This window comes from Taudactylus pleione, unplaced genomic scaffold (genome assembly GCF_031769625.1).
Source record: "Taudactylus pleione unplaced genomic scaffold, aTauple2 ptg000306l, whole genome shotgun sequence".
Taxonomy (NCBI): domain Eukaryota; kingdom Metazoa; phylum Chordata; class Amphibia; order Anura; family Myobatrachidae; genus Taudactylus; species Taudactylus pleione.
This window is the reverse complement of record NW_028284707.1, coordinates 8,414,231-8,439,003: the sequence shown is the minus strand read 5'-3', so window position 1 is coordinate 8,439,003 and position 24,773 is coordinate 8,414,231. Positions and strand designations below refer to the sequence as shown.

General features: G+C 42.0%; 1 protein-coding gene across 3 annotated transcripts in view; it reads right to left on the bottom strand.

Annotated features, from left to right (window-relative positions):
* The window catches only part of PHF14 (PHD finger protein 14), a 323,924-nt gene that overhangs the window by 192,688 nt on the left and 106,463 nt on the right, over positions 1-24,773 (bottom strand). For all 3 annotated transcript variants that reach the window (XR_015868728.1, XM_088442247.1, XM_088442248.1), the window contains exons 14-15: positions 19,572-19,740; positions 15,384-15,527 (exon numbers count right to left, since the gene is read on the bottom strand). Coding sequence is in view for 2 of the 3 variants with exons in the window: in XM_088442247.1 (XP_088298373.1) it covers positions 15,384-15,527; positions 19,572-19,740 (313 nt within the window). In the remaining variant the exon portion in view is untranslated. The remainder of the gene's footprint in view (positions 1-15,383; positions 15,528-19,571; positions 19,741-24,773) is intronic.

Genomic DNA, 24,773 nt, shown 5'->3' with positions numbered 1-24,773 from the left:
ACACACTGATTGGACAATTACTTTATTAACAGATTATTATTATTAATCGGACAACATATCGTCTAGTGTGTACCCGGCTTAAGACATTACCTTCCCTCACCTGGGCGCTAACACATTCCACTCCCTCACCTCTGTAGTATCACATTTTCCCTCCCTCGCCCATGTTGTAATACATTCAAAATTCCTCCTCTCACCTGTGTAGAAATACAATCCCTCCCTCACACATGTAGTAACACATTCCCCTCCCTTACCTCTGCACTAACACATTCCTCTCCCTCACACCTGTAGTAACACATTACCCCTGCTCACCCCTGTAGTAACATTCCACTGTCATCTCTGTAGTAACACATTCCCCTCCCTCACCTTTGCAGTAACACATTTTCCTCTCACTCTGTAGTAACTCATTCCCTCTCTAAAGGCACACATCCACTTAGCGATAATACTGAGCGAGTGCTCGATTACGACATTGTAATCGTGCAATCGCTCAGTATTCGTGCACAAATCATGCACTTCTATGTTGGAAACGTCCAGCGATGCGCGCTCCCGATGGTCGTTTCCGACATCAATCATCTCACGAAAAAGTATATATATATATATATATTTTTTATTGGCCAAGCTGTTATCCCCTACTGTACATTCACATGGTGTCTTGTATTTTGGTCGATTCATCTATAAAGTAACCTACATCCATGTTCAGTAGAGAGTTACACTACGGATCAGTATCATGTGTTTGAGTCCTAATGCTTTGACAGGCTACTGGATGTTCGTAGACCAATCACTGCAGGTCAACTTTGAAGAATAGATATGATAGGTGCACAATTCTATAGCTGGTTACACACTGTTCCGTACGGTGGAGCGACCCAGCGATGGGGAGACCAATGCAATGATACATTGCTCATCCTGCACACACTGCACGATCCAGGGTATGACGACGCAATGTGTCATTACATGCTGCATGTAACTACACTGCGTCGTTCATTGCATCTTCCTAAATGCCATGCAGGACAGCAGATGGGACGATTTGAATGCACGACGGTCTTGAACGACAGATCGGGTGTACACACGCAGTAGCAAACGCAGGATTTTGAAAGGGGTGTTTCCAAATACCGAGCCAATGAAAAAAAATCCACAGACATATATATACACATATATATTTATACAGTACCAGTCAAAAGTTTGGACACACCTTTTCATTCAATGTTTTTTGTTTATTTAAATTATTTTCAACATAGTAGATAATATTGAAGACATCAAAACTATGATAGAACACATATGGAATTATGTTGTTAAACAAATCAAAATATGTTTTATATTTTAGATTCCTCAAAGTAGCCCCCTTTTGCTTTGATGACAGCTTTGCACACTCTTGGCATTCTCTCAATCAGCTTCATGAAGTAGTCCCCTGGAATGGTTTTGAACTAACAGGTGTGCCTTGTCAAGAGTCAATCTGTGGAATTACTTGCCTTCTTAATGTGTTTGAGACCATCAGTTGTGTTGTGCAGAGGTAGGGTTAGTACACAGTGGACACCACTATTTGACTACTGTTGTAATCCATATTATGGCACCAACCACTCAACTCCGTAAAGAGAAATGACAGTCCATCATTACTTTAAGACATGAAGGTCAGTCGATACGGAAAATTGAACTTTGAAAGTGCAGTTGCAAAAACCATCAAACGCTATGATGAAACTGGCTCTCATGAGGACCGCCCCAGGAAAGGAAGACCAAGAGTTACCTCTGCTGCAGAGGATAAGTTCATTAGAGTTACCAGCCTCAGAAACAGCTACTTAACAGCACCTCAGTTTAGAGACCACATAAAGTCTTCACAGAGTTCAAGTAGCAGACAAATCTCAACATCAACTGTTCAGAGGAGACTGCGTGAATCAGGCCTTCATGGTCATATTGCTGCGAAGAAGCCACTACTGAGGATGAACAAGAGGTAGAGAATTGTTTGGGCCAAGAAACCCAAGGAATGGACATTAGACCAGTGGAAATCTGTACTTTGGTCTGATGAGTCCAAATGTGAGATTTTTGGTTCCAACCGCCGTTTCTTTGTGAGACGCAGAGAAGGTGAGCGGATGGTTTCTCCATGTGTGGTTCCCACTGTGAAGCATGGAGGAGGAGGTGTGATGATGTGGGGGTGCTTTTCTGGTGACACTGTTGGTGAGTTATTCAAAATTCAAGGCACACTTAACCAGCATGGCTACCACAGCATTCTGCAGCGCCATACTATCCCATCTGGTTTGCACTTACTGGGACCATCATTTGTTTTTCAACAAGACAATGACCCCAAACACACCTCCAGACTATGTAAGGGCTACTTGACCAAGAAGGACAGTGATGGAGTGCTGCGTCAGATGACCTGGCCTCCACAATCCCCCGACCTAAACACAATTGAGCTGGTTTGGGATGAGTTGGCACGCAGAGTTAAGGAAAAGCAGCCAACAAGTGCTCAGCACCATTGGGAACTCCTTCAAGACTGTTGGAAAACCATTCCAGGAGACACCTCATAAAGCTGATTGAGAGAATGCCAAGAGTGTGCAAAGCTGTCATCAAAGCAAAAGAGGGCTACTTTGAGGAATCAAAAATATAAAACATTTTGATTTAACACTTTTTTGTTTACAACATAATGCCATATGTGTTCTGTCATAGTTTTTATGTCTTCAGTATTAATCTACTATGATGAAAATAATTTCCACAAACAAAAACCATTGAATGAATGAGAAGGTGACCCCAAACTTTTGACTGGTACTGTATGTATGTGTGTATTATATATATATATATATACATATATATATATATATATATATATATATATATATATATACACACACACACACACACACACACACACACACACACAGTATACATGCCAATAGCCCGGCACTCCCACAATCTTACTAATGCCCAACGGTGCCCTCTGGAAAGATTTGATATGACACCAGATGAAAACAAGCAGCAGCACCCATTGTTTGGAATATATATATTTGATGGACTGTTCAGCATTACACACACACTGACAGACACACTCACAAAGACTACACACACATACTAACACACAGGGCTGCCATCAGAAATTGTGGGGCCAAGTACTAACAAAAAAAGCAGGGCCCCCACCTCCTCTACCAACTGAGCTACCCCCTATATTAATTACACACACATATATGTATATATACATACATATATATATATATATACACACACACACACATATATATATATATTTGCCAAATAATGTCAATATATCCTGAAACAACATAGTATACAACCCACCATATTAATATACCACACGGCACAATATACTACTACACAACCACCCAGATATACTACAACCCTTAACAATCCCAAAAAAACTATTAGTATACGACATCCCCACAATACAATACTACACACCCTAACCTACCTTCCCTACCAGATAAAATAGGTGCACACACCCCCTGATATATTACATCCTTAAGCCTATCTCAATTCACAGAAAAGTATACACCCCCAGATACATTACTTTACTATACTTCTCATCCCCCCTTCCCATCCCTGATGCATACCTATACACCCCCAGACACATTCACCTTACCCCCTTCATACATTACTATACCCCCCAACCTACCTCACCCCCCCCCAGAAAATGTTTACCCCGCCATACATTACACCCCTCGACCTCCAAACAATATGCTTACCCCCCCCATACATTACACCCGACAACCCACCTCACTCTCCAAGTAATATAAGTATATACCCCCACCTCACCCACATAACATGAATAAGTACATCACCCTAAGGTACTTACCCCTGATTTCAGCATTATGTGTCCCTCACAATACCGGCTGCTGCCTGCATGGGACATGGACAGGCCCGTCACAGCAGGAGGGGGCGGGGCCTCGTAGGGGGGAGTAGCCTCTGGAAGAAGCGGGGAGAAGGGACCTCACACTCCACCTGACACAGAGACAGAAAGGCCAGGCAGAGCAGCAGAGAGAGAGAGGAGGGGGCGGGACTCAGGGGGCAGTGAGAGGGGACTTAACTCATCCCCTGCAGCGGAGAAAGGAGGACAGGTGGCCTTGCATAGACGCGTTGTCGAATATTGTGAATGGAGCAGTGTTGGAGCCTTTGCTTTGCCCTCCTATGAGAAGGGTGCCAGCAGCTGCCTGCATGCCGCTAGCCATAGTAACAAGGGGCCCGCAGGGCGCCGCTGATCCTAACAGCAAACTGCTCTGTACTTACAGGCAGATATCTGCCTGTAGCAGTTCCCAGGCAGGATCATCTGCACTGTGCAGAGCCCCCTCTGAGCCTGGTACATACTATAAGTTGCGGCTGTACCCCCCTGATGGCAGCAGTAACACAGACTACACACACACACACTGACAGACACTCACAAAGAATACACACACACAAACACTGACACAGACTACACACACACACACATACAGGCAAACAACAACAGCATCATTTATGAAAGACCCCCCTTCCCCCCTGCACCGCAAGCCAGAGCGCTAGGGGAATAGCGAGTCTCTCAGCCGCCTCTCACTACACAATGCCCCATCGGAACTGCCTGGGAGGAGCTGCGCGCTGCCGCTACAGCGCCCCCTACATTCAGCCAGCAGCCCAGCCCCAGCCAGTTGCAAGTTAGCTGAACTCCTACTGCTCCATCTCTTTAGAATAAAAATAAAAAATCATTCAGCTGCGCGCCGATGGAGCGGCGACTAGGGGGGTTTCTAGGTACTCGGAAACCCCCCCTGTGTGGGTACAAACTATACAATGTGGACGATTTATCGTTCTGATCTGCGTTGGCACGGTATATTGTATGTTACATCGTATAGTGTGTACCCAGCTTTTGCTATTAAAATTTGTGGAAATAAGCACTTGAGGTATAAGCCAGCACAACTTTATTGTTTCAGTTACTATTCCACACTCTCTCTATGAAAGCACCTTTCTTCCTAAAACATATCACAAGGCATTTGGATGACAAATGACAATTAAGGAGAACATTACTGTGCTTAGGCCGAACACCCAAAACATAACTAGAACATTTATCCGCAAGGGGAAAAAAAAAAAAAAAAAAAAACAGAGGGAGAAAGCTTAGACATCCAATATGCATAGATCGCTAAGCACCAGGGGTTAATAGAAAGCGCAATTGCCTCTAAATTTAGCTGTAAATTAACTGCATTCTTTAAGTAAACATTACTTACATTTATCAGGACAAATAAAGGAGTAACAATAACATAATAGCAGTTGATTTTTTTTTTTTGGAAGGGATTAATACAAGCGGACGACAATTCAATGCGCCGCATAATTTCTCTCTATACAAAGATGACAAAGAATAACCCGGTTTTCGGGATTCAATACATTTTTATTTTTTTTTACAAATCTGATGGATTTCCACTTCAGTGCTTTTATCAAAAACAAAATAAGAGTCTTTTTGAATATATAATTCCAGGTAAAATAAAATACCTTTAATTATTAATAGCAGGACAAGTTTATCCATCACCAAGAGACACCGAAGGCAGCCATATTGGGGTGCTTAATTAAATTTATTGAGAATGCAGCTCATCCATTTACTAAGAATTAATGATGTTGCTGAGGAACGAGGCACAAAGATGCCTCAAGTAATGTCGTTCCTTAGTGGCCAATTGTTTCGACAAAAAATTTTGGTTTCTATTCCACAAAATTCTGCTTTCGGTGTGTAGGGGACTGGTAAAATGTAAAACAGAAAAGCATCTCAATGCTCACGAAAATGAATAACACAGACAAGTTATATTTAAAAACATGACAACAAAGTTTTGTGGTTATTGGTATAGGATAAATAGAGGAAAAGAGTAAAGGAAACAAACATTTCTATATATAAAACTCAGACTACTGGCAGAGAGTCTGGTAGCAAGGTCCCCATAGACGACAATCTTTGGTCTGATAATACCTGTGTTTCCTTGCAGAACCCTCCTGTCAATCCTGCTCGTGTGTGATAATCATCGCACAATGCAATAGCCTGAGGAGATCACCTAATAGGAAGAACTTTTTTTTTATCCATAGCCTTCACAGAAGATAGTTTTGTGCTATGTCTAGAATACATAGTACCCTCAGCTAAGCACCACTAGGCAAAGATAAGTTTAAGTTTGAAAGTTTTTAAAAATAAGAGTTATGGTAGACTTACCTTTGTTAACTCTTTTACTTCGAGGTCCATAGGGTCACCAGGAACTACCTTGGGGTATGTGGGTGGAGAGATCCAGGCACCAAACACTGGTTCTCCTCCATATATACCCTGCCCCTAGCCAAAGGGGCCTAAATGGCAGGAGAAGGAAGTACAAATTACACTGGAAACACTCACAAAGACGAGGGAATCAGTGACAAGAAGGAACAGATCCCAACTGAGGGCAGGTACATCAGGGTGTGCGCCCTGCAGACCCTATGGACCTTGAAGAAAAAGAGTTAACAAATGTAAGTCTATCATAACGCTTATCTTCTTCTTCAGGGTCCATAGGGTCCACAGGAACTACCTTGGGGATATCCTAAATCAGTTCCCTTAAGGGTGGGGACGCTCCTGAGCAGAGAGGAGAATCAGCCGTCCAAAGGAAGCATCCTGGGAGGCAAAAGTATCAAATGCATAAAAATTTGATAAATGTGTGGACAGTAGACCCGGTGGTCGCCTTGCACAACTGTTCCACAGAGGCGTCATGTCTAAATGCCCACGATAGTCCCACAGACAGAGTCGAATGTGCTGTCACCGTGTTAGGGACAGGGAGCTCAGCCTATGTATAAACCTGAGAAATAGTCATACGCAGCCAGCAAGCCACAGTTAGCTGGCCAGCCTAGCTTGTTAATACTATATAACACAAAATGCGCATCTGATTTCCTGATGGAGTTGATACGATCCACATAGACACGAAGGACTCAAACCCCATCCAGGGAAGCTTCACCTTTAGAAAGGTCTGAAGACTGAAAGGCTGGGACCACAATTTCTGCATTTATATGAAAACGGGATACCACCTTTGGAAGGTAACCCGCCAGTGTACGGAGGACAGCTCTATTGTGCTGAAACATCAAATATGGAAGCGAAATGAAAGCGCTGCCAAATCAGAGGCTCTGCGAGCTGAGGAGATAGCGAGGAGAAAAAGTGTCTGCTGTCAACCATTTGAGGTCCACTGAGTCCAAGGGCTCAACGGGAGGAGACTGTAGTGCCCTGAGAAGCAAGTATAAATCCCACGGTGCCACCGTAGGGACAAACGGAGGTTGCAAACAGAGAAAACCCTGCAAAAATGTTCTAACATCCAGCAGAGGAGCAATTCTGCGCTGGAACCAAACTGACAATGCAGAAACCTGAACTTTCAAGGTAGCCAGGCGAAGACCTAATTCTAGTCCAGTCTGGAGAAAAGCAAGAACTCGGGAGACCCTAAAAACTTTAGGGTCATACTTTCTGTGGGAACACCATTGAAAAAAGTAATCACAGAAGTAGAAAAACCTTTGGCTTTCAAGACGGAAGACTCAAGAGCAACGCCTTCAAAGCCAGATGAGGTAGGTCCGGATGTAGGTAGGGACTCTGCACTAACAAATCCGGGTGTAGATGATGTGGTCTATGGATAGACATGTCATATCAGTGAACCAAAGTTGCCTGGGTCAAGCTGGGGCTATTAGTATCACCCTGCCGCCTTCTTACTTGAAATTTATGAGGACCCTTGGTAGGAGGGAGATTTGAGGAAACAGGTATGGTAACCTGAAATCCCCCCTCACCGCCAGAGCGTCCCCGAAGGTGGCTGAGGGTTTTCTTGTCCTGGACCTGTACCAGGGGACTTTGTGGTTGTGACGTGATGCCATGAGGTCTAACATCCGGTAGTCCCCACTTGACCACAAGGAGCTGAAAAACGTCCGGGCGGAGAGTGCCTTGTGCACCACACAAAGCTCTAAAATGCTTATGGGCAAGGTGACTTTCCTGAGTTGTCCATCTTCCCTGAAAGGTGTGATGACCAGTCACTGCACCCCATCCTTGAAGACTTGCGAAGAGCAGTCATGACCATTATCTTGGTAAACACCCGAGGGTCTGTGGACAGCAAAAAGGGCAATGGTAATGTTGCTGACGAACAGCCAAAACTCAGAAACCCCTGGTGGAATAGTGCAATAAGTACATTCAGAAATGCATCCTGTATATCCAGGGAACCCAGAAATCCCCAGGTTCTATTGCCAGCATAATTGACCGCAGGGTCTCCGTACTGAACTTGGGCTCATGGATAAACCCGTTGAGAGATTTCCGATTCAGAAAAGAGCGATGAGACCCATTCTGAAACAGAAATAAATCTGAGTAATAACTCCTTCCCTGATAGCCAAAGGAACCAGGATTATCTGGCCTGAACTGAGCAGGGCATGAATGGTCTAGAGGGCAAAGCCATACACAGAACCTGATGAGGGAGTTGTGCCAACAACCTTCTGGGGATTTCACACCTAATGCACTCTCCCTGCGGGAGTGGGTAAAAAGACATTAGTCCATCTTGGAATCTGGAACAGTTTATCTGGAGTGTACCATGCTTCCACAATAAACAATGTGAGATATTTAGATTAAGGTAATCCAGCCTAAATCACCTTCAGATGTGTGAACACCAGGTTTATTAGGCTTTAGGAGCCGGTACTTCATCTTCTATAAAGAGGATTGAATTAACCACCCCTGCTAGAGAGGAACATCCACTGATGAATTACGCTCCTCCTCTCAGAGATAGGCCCAGAGGGATAAAACTTGTGTATCCTCTGCCTCCACAGATGACATACTGTATCAGAATCTGAAAGCAGGATGGACTGAGAGGATGTTGCAGTCAATTTATATGCTTAAACGTCTGATGTCTTATTCGCCTGTAACCTCCACAGATAGGTAGATGCTAAAAGCCAGATTCTGAACTGAGTGGACATAATTCTCCATCCAGGAAGGATATATGGGAAGAAGAAACATATCAGGCTGTAATTACTGTGGGAAACCAAATTGGGAGGCAGTTGTGGGGGCTGATAAGCGGTCCACTAACTGCATCATAACCTGAGACAAGGAGGACCTTCCAGGTGACCTCTGAATAGGTGCTGGCAAGAAGGACTGCTGTGGTGTCCATCCTGCATAAAAACCTGAGAGGCCTACTGTACAGGATTTACATAAAACCAGCACAGGGACAACAATCTCCTGTTTACCTTTGTCCTGAGACATTGGAAATATTTGCAAATAACCTACAAGTGTAGGGTTAACAATGCAATGTGACCTCCTTCACCGATAAAAATAAATGTGAAGTAAAGTACTCTCTAACCCCTATACACCAGGTAGTTGGGGGGTTTAGCAAAAAAAAAAAAATTTTTTTTTTTCAACAGCAGAGTTTAGCATAGGTCACATAAAATCCATATATTTTTGCAAAGGAGCATCAAAATCAACTACCTAAAAACATGTTTTTGGAAATATCTACATACATATAAATATATTTGCAAATGGGCACTAAATCGCAGTTACATTGGTAGGATACAAATGCAATGCACACAAGTAGTACTTACAAATCGGCACTGAATCAACTTATACAAACAAAAGATAGGATTCCAGTGCTATATAGCTTGGTCCTAGGAGAAAAGGTATACATAGAGAGAGACCAAATCTCTTCTCAGTAAACACTCAATTGCAGCTGAGCTTCTCTAACTTATTAGGAGTAAATGTGAAGAACAATTTAACCCCTACGCACCTGGTAGTTGAGGGTTAAAATGGAGCAATAGTAATTATAGTTATAACAGACATAGATTAAACTTGCATGAACTCCTGTATCCCTTTATGCTTAGCATATATAAGTACAAAGGTAAAAATGAACTTTTTTAGCTGGTGTACTGATTTGGTGAGGTAGTTATCTCCAATAACAGGGAGCACACAAACCATCCCGTATGAAATCCTGAGCCGACTGGCCTGCTGAACAGGATTTACATGACACCAGCACCGGAGCTTCCATCTCCTGATTATCCTTAACCTTTGATATATCAATGTATAAAAGGTATAAATGCAATGCAATGCGAGTCTTCACATGTACCTGTATTTGTGAAGTACACAGGAAACCCTACACACCCTGTACAGAGTGATGAGGATAAAAACAGTAACTGACAGTCAGAAATCAAAGGCAATATTAGCAGCTAACACAAGTCACATATAGTGCATATGCAATTAAATCGCAATGAGCTCTGAATCACTGACCAACACCCAAGGCTTGGTGGCCTGGTAGGATGTAGACCACTATATACCTGACCCATGGGAGAGGTATACAGGGAGACACAAACCTTCTGAGAACAGCAGCTTCAGCAGAGCACCGATGGTGGACTGTGAGCATCTCATATGCAGGAGGCGGGTAGGAGGAACAACCCAGATGCGTGAATACTTTTTGTATGGTTTGCGTCTGGGTTTGTAGCTGGGTCGGGAGAGGGGTAGCCGGGGGAGAGCCTACATCCCCTAAGCTGCATCAACCTAACGGGTACGCTGGTCTCATGACAGTAGATGCGTCTACTGCTGATCCCCGGCGTCAGACGATAAGGTCCCGGTGGTCTGGTGAGGAGGCGGGGTTAGCGGCCAGGCCTTCACTGCAGCGGCTTCTGGTACATCTTAAGCGCCGGAATAAAGGACTGCCGCACACAAATCCCCGTGAATGAGGGATCGCCTTACCTGTCATCTCCGTGCGTCCGATTGCAGTCCGAGCCTCCAGCGTCGCTGCTAGCTAAGCTCCGCTGTGACCCACCAAAATCACCAGAGAAGTTACTGGTGTTGCGGCATCAGCGGTGGTAGAAGGCGTCGCAGTGCATGTGTCTTATTAAGATGTTCAGCACTGCTAACCCAGTAAAATAGTAACTAAAAACTGAATGCCTGTGGCTGGGGGCGGGGTATATATGGAGGAGGACCAGTGTATTCTGGGAGCTAAAGCTTTGACTGTTGGTGCCTGGATCTCTCCAACCACATACCCCAAGGTAGTTCATGTGGACCCTATGGACCCTGAAAAAGAAAGGTTTGTTAAGTTGAAAGCACTTAGATTTAATACGTTTCCCTAATACTGTTATGGGTACGTATTAAAAATGCCAACATGGTCTGAATGGTAAGATTCAGAATGTCGACACTGATGTTATGTCGACAGTCAGAATATCGACATTGAGGTAATGTCACTATTTGGAAGAGAGCCCTCTCACTGAGGAAACTATAAGACCAACTTATAACATTTGTTGCTTCAAGAGGGAAAGAGAAATCCGGAACCCTTTTCAAAAGGTCCAAAATGTTTTCGGCACAGGGCCTACCAATAGTAGAGTCAATATCGCTACTTTGAAATTGGCTTCAGATTTATTGATAACTCAGAAGCATAAATCTAATATCACAAACAATGGATAGGAAAACCATCAAAATATATACGGCACGTAGACAAACTTCTAACGCGTTTCACATGTACACAGCTGTCCTTTTATCTGCTTAGATTCCGTGTGATTATAGCACCAGGTGGAAAGAGCTGGCCGCAGAAATTCCAAAACCCCTTAACAGCGCTTCCCATGTGCAGAAGTCACCGAGCCCGGTTCTAATGCCTGCAGCTCCTCACAGATCTCTCATGGGAGAGTCGTCCCTTTATTCATCGGCTCCCACTATCATTGTTGCACATGGACCTATGCATCCTAGAAAAGACTGCTTTGTATAAATAAACCTGAAGCCAATTTCAAAGAAGTGGTATCGACTCAACTGGTGAGACCTGCAACAAAAATAACTTTTTCATAATCTGGATGGGCACAATATCGACAGTACGTGTTATTGTTCGAGTTGAGGTTAGTTTTAGGCTGCAGTTGAGGTTAGGGCTTATATGCGCTAAAAACACAATCACAATCTCAACATTCTAAATGTCGATATTTTGTATTACACCCTGCTGTGTGTGCAATTGTGTGTGTATAAAATAGCTAAAAAAGGAGTTATAATGACAATCCCAAACAATTAGGAGCCTCCTACAGCGGGTGTGGATTAACAGATACACAGTAAAAAGGTCAACACCAAATAGACACCACATGTTAGACAGTCAATAGGTCGACTGGGACAAAAGGTCGACAGAGACAAAAGGTCGACACGCTAAAGGTCGACATGTAAGTAGGTCAACAGGTACAGATGGTCAGCAGGTTCAAAAGGTCGACATGAAACATGGTTGACACTTTTTTTTTCTTTTGCCCTAATCTTCACCCTAACCCTTGGTCCCTAACTCTAACCGTCGGGGTAGGTGCCTGACCCTAACCGTCCCTTCTAGTGCCTAACCCTAACCCTCCAGCAAAATCCTAACCCTAACGCTCCCTCCTGGTGCCTAACCCTAAAAAAAAAAAAAAATCACATGTCAACCATTTACATGTCCACCTTTTGACATTGTCGACCATGTGTACCCGTCGACCTGCTTACATGTCGCCCTTTAGTGTGTTGACCTTTTGTCCCTGTCGACTTTTTGTCCTAGTTGACCTATTGACTGTCTAACATCTTGTGTCTATCTAGACATAGTCGACCTTTTTACTGTCCATCTATAGTCCGGAACCCCCTACAGCAAGAACGGATAACAGTGGAGAATTTCACCAATCATCACATGTGTGGTGTCCCAGGAAAGATCAGATCGAATGATGCTCAAAAGAATCACAAGAACCCAGAGGAGACATGTCCAGGGCTCTACAGGCCTCTGTCAGCGCAGCAAATGTTAAAGCTCATTATTGTAACACTAGAAAAAGACTGAACAGCAATGGTTTTGATGAAAGAGTAGCCAAAAGAAAGCCCTTCGGTTTGCAATGTTGTACATGTTTTAAATACAGGACCCCCTGCAACAATATCTGCTGAATAAACAAAGCAAAAGTAGATGTTTGGTCTTTATGCACACGCCATGTTTGGTGAAACCAAAATACAGAGCATCCCCAAAAGGAACCTTTTACCAACCATGGCGGTGGAGAGGTTTACTTTGGGTGGTTTTGCAGCCACAAATCCTGTGCGCCTTGCAATCATGGACTTTTCCATGAACTCATCTTTGTTCTAGAGTGGTCTAGATTGAAATGCGAGACCCCCAACAACTGAAGCTTGGATGAAATTGGATCCTACAGAAGGACAATGATACTAAGGACACCAAAAAAAAATCTAGGACTCAGTTGAAAAAATAAAATAAAAAATTGAGTCAATCGAGGTTGTGGAATGACCAAATCAATGTCAAGACCTCAACCTTACTGAGAATGCTGTCGCAGGACTTTAACAGAGCTGTGTATAAACAAATGCAATGAAGAGAAGTAGTGTTTTAGGGAAGAGTGGGACAATATTCCTCACATGCTATGTAAGAAACCAATAAACTCATAATGAAAACAATTACATCAAATTAATACTATAAAAGGTGGTTTTACAAGCTACTGAATCACGCTGGATCTGGCGGGATTACCCATAGGTTTAGCGGTCTCACGCCGCACTCCACTTTGCTCTCCATATTCGTCCTGTTTGGAAGAAGCCGCACTGTTTTCACTGCCCCTTCCCCGTTTTTCATCTGGGGGCACTTCATTGCTTATTTTTCTTGATGTCATTATAATGGATTGTTATTATTTTAAATCGTTTTTAAATAAAGCGATCAACTGAAATAGTTTTCCACAAAAATTTTTTCTAGCAATTACTGTTTATATTCTTGTGAGTCCCTTCTATTTGCACCTGGTAATTGACGTGTAAGCGGATTAAAATCTTTTTGGCGCTATACAGACTTAAACGTACATATTGGACAACCATAAATCATGTCAGTACTGCATAAGAGTCTTAGGAGTCAGTGCAGCCCTAAATAAATTTATAACACACTGATATTATTATTATTATTATTATTATTATTATTATTATATCATTATTATTATTTTAGATGTGGAAGTTGACAACCTGAAAGCCATTGTTTTTTTTTTAATTTTATTCACTTTGTACTGCCCACTCTTTTACAAAATGAAAATATTTAAAAAAATATATATATATATTTACCGTAAAAAAATTTTGAACCTGAAATGACCTTAGGAGGTGAAAATGCAGAGTAAACAACAATCTTAGGCAAGAACACAGATGCACATTTTATTTTGATGTAATCAGCAGACAAAATTCAGATAATCATTAATGCAGACTTATTACAGATCCCCAATGTTATTTGCATTACAACAAAAAGGAGGGAAAAAAAAGGTCTCCCTTGAAACCCCATTTGACCAAGGAAAAAACACTTTGTTCAGGCATGCTACACATTCGTACAATCAGCACAGTAGTACAGCTACACTATCTAGTGCACAGGAATCTGGTCAGGCAGCTAGCACTCTAATTGGACAGGTTAACTCTGCATCAAAGTCAAGTTCTCAAACTGTACAATGCTCATTGAAGAGTCCTCTACAAGTTACAGCTTTATTGCTGCGTAGGTTCTAGGAGGCATGCCCAGGAGACAATACAGTCTGCTTAATAAAGTGCTCTATTATTTGTTAGTTACATAATGCATAAGACACTCTATAGCAAAGATGGCACAGTGATAGATCTGCTTTAAAGTTAAACTGTAAGACATATAAACATCAGAAAATGAAATGATGCTGCACATTTTTAAACAGAGTCCCGCCAACAAATAAAATGGTCAATTTACCAAATACATTTTATTTTATTTTTGCTATTATTTTATTTTATTTTTTTTTAAAGATATTTTCTGCATCAATTAAATTCACACAACCGGGAAGCAGGCAAGACAGTATTTAAGAAATAGGCTAAAATTCCATTAGATCAGAACACTTAGAAAATAAAGTTGTTCTGTTTACTGTGCTTTTCATGGTATCAGGAATGAAAGTCTGGTGTATTTTTTATGCACTGTAAAGAAAACATTGTACAGGTTGAGTCTCCCATATCCATAATGCTTGGGTATTTTGGATATCGGAATGTTCCATAATGAAATATCTTGGGAATGGGACCCAAATCTAAACACAGAATGTTTTTATGTTTTATATATACCTTATACACAGCCTGCAGGTCATTTTATACAGTATTTTCAATAATATTGTGGCTCAAACAAATTTTGTGTACGTTTATACATGAAATTCATTTATGTTTCATATACACCTTAAACACACGGCCTGAAGGTAATTTTATACAATATTTTTAATAATTTAGTGCCTTAAATAAAGTTTCTGTTAATTGATCTCAGTCATGCTAAACAAAAAAATCCGTATTTCAGAATATTTGGATATGGGAGACTCAACCTGTATATTAGTATTGTATAACATCTTATGTAGCATGCCAAAACATAGGATAACAATTCTGTACTTCTGCAGGGTAGCAATATCACCAGGTGATTTAGTGACCCTGTGTCAGTACAGTGTTACCAGGAGCAACCGAGCTTGGAACTAGCTTTAGTAAATGTGCAAAAAGTTCACATTACCGACAAAAGATCACTCCGCTGAGTGTGTTCGGGTTGGTGCTCGGGCTGCCTATTGGAATCTGCAGGTAGTTTCTCCTTCTTGACCTCGTCCGAAGGCTCAAATTGCAACTGTGAACTTTTCCGTCTACCTCTAAAACAATGCTTCTAAAGGAAAATAAAAAAACGTAATTAAAAAAATGATAAAAAAAATATAATAAACAGAAAAACAAAAAAAACAGCGATAAACCATTTATTAAAAAAATTTAAATATAAGCAAGCTGGATGGATTTTATTTCCCTGTATATCTACTACGCTTTATGAAAAGAAGCTAAGTTCAGTCATGCTGTATTTTAAACCCTGCAACTCGAGCTCAAAGGCTCTTCAAAAATTGCTAATGATTTGATTTTTAAAGATCCAAATATATGATTTTTAACGTAATCCCAGTGACCTTTCATGTCTTTGTACAAATGAACCCTCTTGATCTATAAAGCTTGTTGATAACTGACCCTTCCTGTCCTAAATTCATTATCACAAAACCTATTACAGGCACTATGTCCTCTTTACAAGATGCTCCTCAAGGTTTATCTCAGAGGAAAGGAAAGGAAAAAAAAAAGTTAAAGATCAAATCAATGAGGCCAGGAATAGAGTCAACATGCATCAGAAGTTACAATCTGCACTGAAAGACCTGAGAGGCAGCAGGATGAAAGCTGAACATTGGTGAAATCAGTGCACGAGGAAACACGTCTGGATTAGTGGTATTTTCATAAGATGTCAAATAGGGTGCAGGATAAAGGTTAAGAGGGATCTTACAATGCACTGGTTATTTCATTTCAGTAACATATTGGCTAAAAAAAAATAAAAAAATAAAACACTTCTACAAGAGAGCACGATTTATACAGGAAAGGAAGGGTTTATGAAAAGAAAGAAAATAAATAGAAACAAAAACATTTTTTTAAATAGTAATACCACCACCTAATATTTATAGAACAGTCAAAAAAAAAAAAAAAAAAGAATATAGTCTAGTGAAAAACAAAAATATTATTTTAATTATTCCCTTGGTGCTTGGGCAGGTTCCCAGCTAGCTGGTACCGGAGATTTAAAAAAGCTTTTTAAAGACAACTTGCTCCAAGGTTAACCAAGGGGACATTTATGAAAACTTGCGGTCAGACGTCTGCTTTCATCTTCACAGCTGCAGTAGAAAAATAACAGTGGGAATAAGATGGGTTGTTACGGTTTACGACGACCAACTTGGGCATCTGATTTCTCGATTGTAACCCACATGAGTGTCTTTTCGTGCAACTTTTTACGATTAGAACGCACAGGCAGCTTCTGCTGATTAAAATGATATGCAGCATGCCTATGTTCTGTATGCGACTGCTGCTGTACCTGCATGCAAAATGCTACGTTACAGTGTCACAGCCACTGACACTGTATCGTAGCGTTTCGCATGCAGATACAGCAGCAGTTGCACAGAGAACATAGGCATGCTGCATATCATTTAAATCAGTAGAAGCAGCTTGTGCGTTCTATTTGCAGTGTGAATATGACGCATTTCAGGGTGAAAAGTTGCACGAAAAGATGCTTGGCGCTACGGATTCACACAGACCTCACGTGTTACGCGATTTGTAACCCCTCAGTGACTCGTCATTATAAATGTACAGTCTACTGTCCCATATATGTCTTTTAGCAAGTAATATTGCAAGTGTGGATGTTTGCATTTAACTTTTATTTTTAATGACCTTAATAGTGTCTGATGCTTTAGTTCTCGCACCTGTTTTTCTCCCTTAGGTTATTTTGGGAGGGGGAATATTTGAACACTAACGCTCTCTATTTCATATGCGTACTATGTGCGTTGGCGAGTACAGATGAAAACTCTGCTGTCATTATTAAGCTTCAGGATACATATCGAGGCAAATAAGTTTATATCCAGTCTACAAACTCCAGCAGCTAAAATATAGAGGTAATGCGCAATTGTGTAGGGTTAGGATTGGCTAAAGAGCTTTCATTTAAATTAATTAATGAACAGAAGTTGACAATCTCTGCCTCGGTCCTGAGAGTGTCGGGCGCACCTGAGTAGACCAGAAGCAGCCATTTTGAGGGCTGGGATAATATTCCTAAAGAATGGAGCCCTTTAAATCAATTAAAACATGTGAACAACAGTCATTAGGTACCTCAGTGATCGCACTGATTCCTAGTGAACTGATGGGCGAAGTTCCCCTGCTGGTTTTAGCCCATAAAATGGCAGTCTGTAACATGTACAGTGGATGCAAAAAGTAATCTCTCTCCTTCATTTCATTTTATGTGCAGACAGTCAGGTTTCATTTAGCAGACTCTGCATTCATGCACCGGTAATCTCAGGTTTGAGCATTGGATAGAAGTGTATCTATGGCTGCATATTGGTTATCATTTGCACGGGCGATGAATCAATCTGCCCAGAAGACATTATCTTGACTGCGGAGTTCCCCTACAACTTATAAGGTTTGAGCTGTGCATAGGAGTTTAATTGCAGGGCTCTACAGATCTTAAGGGTAGGAGAAGGGCTAGGATATCTACCTACAGGTGTCGGTATCCTAACCCTGTTGGGATGCCGGCATCAAAATTTTGACCGCTGGCATCCCGGCACCCAAGCCGTGGATATATATATATATATATATATATATATATACATATACATATATACGCAAAAAGACCCTTTAGGGCCTTTTTCTTAAGTCACGCACAAGATCGAATGAGGCCGCATACAGCGATTTTTTTTCAAAAGACGCGTCTGCGTCGTGGGCAGCATACGCATCATTTCAGTACTGACCAATGATTGTGGCCTGTAAGCGTCTCAGTCCTCTCTCTGTGATCGCTGACTCAGTGTTATTGGGTGTCACTTGTAAGAGAAACGTTCCGCGTGTGTGTTGTGAGCCTGTAGCCAGGCTTGCGTCCTGTTCTGAGCCGTGTGTATGTTCAGTGTGCGACAAAGTCAGTCGCATCTCCTGCACGGGATTGATGTAAGTGCCGATAAAAATGTCGTACAGAGGACTAGGGCCACGCGATTGCACAGATGCGTACGACTGTGTGCGTATAGTTGCATTAGCTTTGCGTTCTTAGCGGGCATCCGGAGTTGGGTTCGCATTACGTGCCAATCAGAATCGGGCCCTTGTCGTCTATTCTGGAAGTTTAACCCATTGTAAACAAAACCTCCACAAAAGGTGACCTTTCCCTTTAATCTTCCCCATTCCTCCTGTCCAGCAGAAAGTGTGTCTATCTCCACAACTAACCGCTTCTGAGAAGGAACAGATGTGATCAATGGGCACTGTACAGCTGCTCGTACCCTTTAGTAATACAGATTTCTGAGTACAGGCGCAGCCTATTCATTTCACTTAAAATTGAAATTAGGTTTAATTAATTCACTATATGTACAGCAATGTTGCGGTCTACTGATTCAGTTTTATTGTTATTGATTTTATACAAGAAACAGAGCAAAACCGCTCTAGCTGGCTCTATAAACATATAAAAGTAGATTAATGGATTTGTTACGGAATAATAGACAAGTCAGCAGAAATGGAGATTCTTTATTTAAAGCAACAATAGACCCAATATATACTACGCTGCCTAATAATATGCTCGTGAGCACCTTGTATTACCCACAGGTATCAGAGGCTGGAAACGAACGTGCAACCATGTTTTGCTGCACGCCCGTAGAAATTCGCTAAATGCATTTGCTCTATCTGTCCAGCTGATTTCTGTGTCTTTCGACCATGTGTTGATAGCATCCAGCATATTTACCTTCCTTGTCCCCGTGTAGGTCACAACAAATAAACTACTCTGTCTGGGTGGCTTAGGTGAACAATACAGAAGAAAGGTGAATGCTTAAGTAAAAGTTGCAGGAAAATATGCATAATACAAACCAAACCCTTCAATTAAATCAAAAAGACTAACGTGGAGAGTATGCGAGTGGCATAATTAATGTACTTTGCATTGTGAAAATTTGCTCTGTTGTCTTCGTATTACTACTACAGAGACTGCAATAAAACAGCGCCCTCAAGTGGTTAAATGATCATGGTTATCAGCTACGCAATGTGTAACTCGTGATAGGATAAACCCCAGACTGACTGCTGGGAACGCTGCATGCTGGGACTTTTAGTCCCGTAAAAACCGAGTGAGTTGCCGGTTGCCTAACCCTGAGAGAGAGGAAGGTGTGAGGGAATCGCAGAAACTCACTGCATTCCGTAGGGGGGTCTTTTTCGTGTCCTGAGGCGTATCCTGCGACACAAACTTCACTGGTTCCTTAATCTGCCTCCTGGATCTCTTGGTCCCGTTTGGTAAGGTTTCCATAGCAAAATCCGCTTCTAGGTCACTGCTACCAGCCTGGTCACACTCTGAACATTGCCTGGCAAAGGTAAAAAACAGGTTAATATGGACAATTACACAGTCACAAGTCACTGACCGAAAATAGCTTTGCGATATATTCTCGTAGATGAAAATCAGTTTATATATATATCTAGGCCTAAATGAAAACAGACCGCAATATGCAAGCACCAGTGTGATTTCAGCGAGAAAGCCGCAAGATTTAAAGAAACAATTTGTTTTAGGGCAAAAACAACCTGGTTTAAAGCGGCAACAAATCTAGCCGATATATATGGCACGGAAACTGCGCCACTACTTTTGGGCCCTACTGTGTTACGATTATAGCCATCCTCTTCACTAGTACTACTGAAATCATTCTAGGCTTGATGCTAAATCAGAAATATTTATTTGATATGTTTGTAGATTACTGTAACACGATACAGGGAATGGCTGCTAACCGTGGCATTAATCACCTGGCAATTATTAAGCATGCAAGCTCTACCTAAGTAATGCAAACTCATGTAAAGACTATAAACATAATTCTATGTAATCCGATGTAAGCAGCATTGTGTAAAATACATATCCGAGATATTTACGTGCACACAAAAAAGAATGCAAGTGGAAAATAATGTAGAGAATAGGAAACAATTTTGTAAAGACCCATCGTGGCCACTTTGGTGATATTTTCGAGGAGCGCACAAGCAGCGAGGACATAGCCCTGCCTAACAGGCTGACATTTAACTAAAAAACAAACAAAAGTAAAAGGGACATTGTGGCATTTTAAAATAAAACATACAGTATTTTGAGGAAGAACAGGCTGCAGACTCGCATATTGCTTTTGTGCAACAACACAATTTTATTTGGTCTCTCTTTAACAGGGCTCATTCTACAGCGGAGACAAATAAAGCCTCTAAGAACCAGAGACATCACTGAGGCAGTGCGGATCTGGTGTACCGTCTCGTGAAGCCGATGGGACCATACGACTACCGACAGATCTGATATACACACTATACGATGTGTATGGTAAGATGTTCCAATGTGCTTTGGAGTGGTTATCGTATGATACATTGTATAGAGAATACCCAGCTTCACTCTAGGTGAGAGGGAAATATTTCAACTGCATACCTTTAAATTGCAGCTAATCCCACTTATCAATAAAATATCTTATGATAATTTCAAATACACTGCACAGCCCCGACTCCCTTCTACTCTTAACCTGCTTGCCTCCTCTTCCTGGCCTACCTGTGTCTTCCACCTGGCTCTGCCTAACCTTACTCCAACCTGCCTACCCCTTCTTCCCAACCCGCCTCACTACTATTCCTGGTCCACCTTTGTCCTCCTCCTGGCTCCGCCTCCCCTTCCTCCACAGCCTGCCTATCTCCTCATCCCAACCCGCCTACCTTCTACTCCTAGCCCACCAGTGTCATCCTCCTGGCTCCTCCAGCCTTCCTACCCCCTCTTCCCGACCCGCCTCACTTCTATTCCTGGTCCGCCTTTGTCCTCCTCCTGGCTCCGCCTCCCCTTCCTCCAGCCTGCCTACCTCCTCATCCCAATCCGCCTACCTTCTACTCCTAGACCACCTGTGTCATCCTCCTGGTTCTGCCTAACCTTCCTCCATCCTGCCTACCTCCTCTTCCATACTCGTCTCACTTCTACACCCACCTGTGTTCTCCTCCTGGCTCAGCCTCTCCTTCCTCCTCTTCCTGACCCGCCTCCCTTTTACCCCTGGCCCGCCTGTGTTCTCCTCTTGGCTCCGCCTCCCTTTCGTCAAGCTTGCCTACTTCTTCCTCCTGACCCCTCCTCCATTCCACTCCTAGCCTGTCTGTGTCCGCAACCCAGCTCCGCCTCCCCCTACTCAGACCTGCCTTCCTGCACTCCGAGCCTGCGCAGCACCACATATTTGAAGGATGAAGATTGATCAACAAACTTCTTTTCATCTGATCACGGCACCCAAAAATTCCACCCAAAATCAAAGTATTCTCGGAGGGTTATTTTTTGAGTCACACAAAGGATGAAGAAGTTTGCATAATAGGGCAAGTTAAATATGTCTAACGGATGTCCTATTCAACATAACTAACTATGCAACTATTAATTTCTCCAGTACAAACCACAAAACACGCATCATGCAGTAACAACACAAGTCATCAAAATCTGTTCAGATAGGGCAAACAGCACGTATAGCAAAGTCTCAAACCTTGCAGAGGCACCATTGTCCATGCCCAGTGAATGAGCTCTCTAACTGCTACAAATCATAACTTGGTGAAAGGGTCACTTGGTAAAATACAAAATGCATACAGTATGTTAGACAGAGTCTTATGTTCTCCCTGTGTTCAGGCTTAATGTAAATTTAGGGGGCTGCATTTACCACCCCACTGCTTTCTCTGTCATATTTGCGGAACTTTCAGGACCTGACTACGCGGCTGGTGACATTTTACGCCCCAAATGATGCCACAAATCCCTTCCCTTTAGGCCACGCCCAAACACTGTGTTCTGGGAAACAAGTTAAAGATCGATAATAACATATAGTCATCCCTTAACATTTACATTAGACAAATTGAAAAAATAAGATTTAAAGAGTTAAAACTTTAAATCAGATTACAATAGTTAACTTTAAAAGAGTTACAATTGTAAAAGTGAATGAAATTGAACGTTAAAGATCCAACTCTTCTGAGAATTACTAACATCTGAGGCTTTGTTGTCACAAACCAACACATTACATTGAAAATATGACAAACTACATATAAATGCTACATTTCAAGTCTCATGCTCTAAAATAGGCTGTCACTACGAAACGGATGGGATCAGTCGCAGCCAAAATTATTACTGACGGTCCCGGGTCTCAAATCAGCACACCGGATATGCGCTAAGATGATATGGCTGGGTACGGAAATGGTTTACTGCTAATGAGTGTCTGGTTATTACTTGTCCGAGTCAAGCAGTCTGTGTCTATCCATCGCTTGTGGAACTACACATACCAGCATGTCTCAAAATCCATTTTCTGTTCAGCAAAAAATTTACAATGACTGTAGTGTCCAACAATTACTCCCCAGCTGCTGGGAAATATGGGTCTCAGCAGGGACCGGCAAGGCCAGCAACAGGATGCCTACGCAAGGGCTGAATTCAGAGGTAAACTACACCTTTGCATTAAAGGATTTTTTATGCTCAACTTCAAAACAGAATACGCAAAAAAGGGACATCGGAAAATGCAAATCAACGCAGCTCAATTTCACAAAGACCATCCGAGAATATTTGGACAAATGAAGTGAAAAAAATAAAATTAACCAACTACAATAACAAAAAAAAAGAAAGACTGAGTAGTATAAAAAAAGACATAAAAGAACTGCAAAGTACCTGACCTACTCTACCTGGCCACCAACTGAGACGCACCCTTTTTACCCAGCCGACAGATGACACTTAATGCTCCTTCCAATTTACTTAAAAGGCAGAACAAAATCACAGGTTTTCCTGCTCCACAATTTCAGAGGCAGAATGGTCTGTCAAATGACTTAAATGGGATCGTCCTTTAGGAGTAGCTGTACCAGGGACAGCGAGAAGAAGAAAAAAAAAAAAAGACTATAAATAAACTTTTAAAGGCAACGCACCATCTACTAAGAGAAGTGCAAAGCTCAAAATATAAGGCAATGAAAATATGTTGACAAAAATCAGCTATATTTTCTGTATTTTCATTTTATAGCCATGATCACAGGAAAGGTGTACCCCCTTATCCCCGTTTTGTGTCATTAATGGCGACGCATTAATGTGACAATTTCAGAGTGATATAACGTGTAATGATTTAGTGGGAGATTGGCCCATTATAACATTGAGCTTTAAAGACCCTACATCTCTGGGGTGCCCCAATGTTATCAGCAGTCCCCACAGCAAAGAAGAAGGGAGAAGTGAATAAAGTATATGGAGATAGATATATATATTTTTTTATAGTTACATTTTCTTTCACATCTAGGGATGGCCAATTCATAATCATCTATGGCTGATGTTGAGTGCTTTTACCATTGATGGGGGAAAACCAGATGGTTTCCCTCCATCGATGGCACAGAATAACCAAATGTTGTTTTTTTTTTCTTTTTGTCTACAAAGTTCCGGGCAACTGAACATAGCTCTGACACCCACGAAGCTCCGCCCCCAGGTTCTGAGTCAAAGCAATGAACAGTGATGACCATCGGTTGGTGAAACCATGAATGGTCATCCATTGCACAGTTGGTAACCATCGATGGCAACCACACCGATGGCTATCCCTATTTACATGTATTATAAAGTGGAAAAGTCAAATGTAACATATCAGGGCCCCCCCGCCCGACAGGCCTGTACAGGGCCATAGCAAGATCTACAGGGTCCCCATCTGCTCACCTTCCTGAGCCCTGTCTGCTACTGCAAGGCAGCATATTTCCATCTCTCCTCACTGATGCAGAGAGGAGGAAAGGCCAGGGGTGCAGCTAAGACAGCAGTTAAACATTAATGGCAATATTGGATTGTGGCCACGTTATATCATATCCATTACAATAAGGGAGACTTTTTTTTAAACATACTTTTCCATTTATAACACTTACTATATGGTAATCATCATGTATTTAAACTAGGGATGTGCAGGCTCGGATTTACTCGGATCTCAAAACGGCATTTTATTGGCTATCGCCTATCATGTGTTTTGGATAGCCAATATAATAAATCCGAATTTGCGGTAAAGTGGCGATAAGAACCGAGTAAATCCGAGTAAATCCGAGCCTGCACATCCCTAATTTAAACATAGAACGTCAACTAAACTTGCAGAGATTTGAAACATTACATAATTTAGAATCATAATGGTTACTCAGCAAAATAATTTGCATATAAGAAGTGGGGGAGGGGAAAGAGCGAAATACAGTGGGAAGGGGAGCAGGGATGCAAATGTGCAGCGTAGGATGTGTGGGGATTTTGTTTCAGTTACAAAATTCCTGGCATGCAGTAAAAGGTGTTGCCCTACATATGCCGTTTGACAAGTTCCAGTCAATAGATAGACCAGTGGTTCCAAAACCCTCTCAGGTCAAGACACCCTTAGGATCTCCATAATTTTTTCAAGGC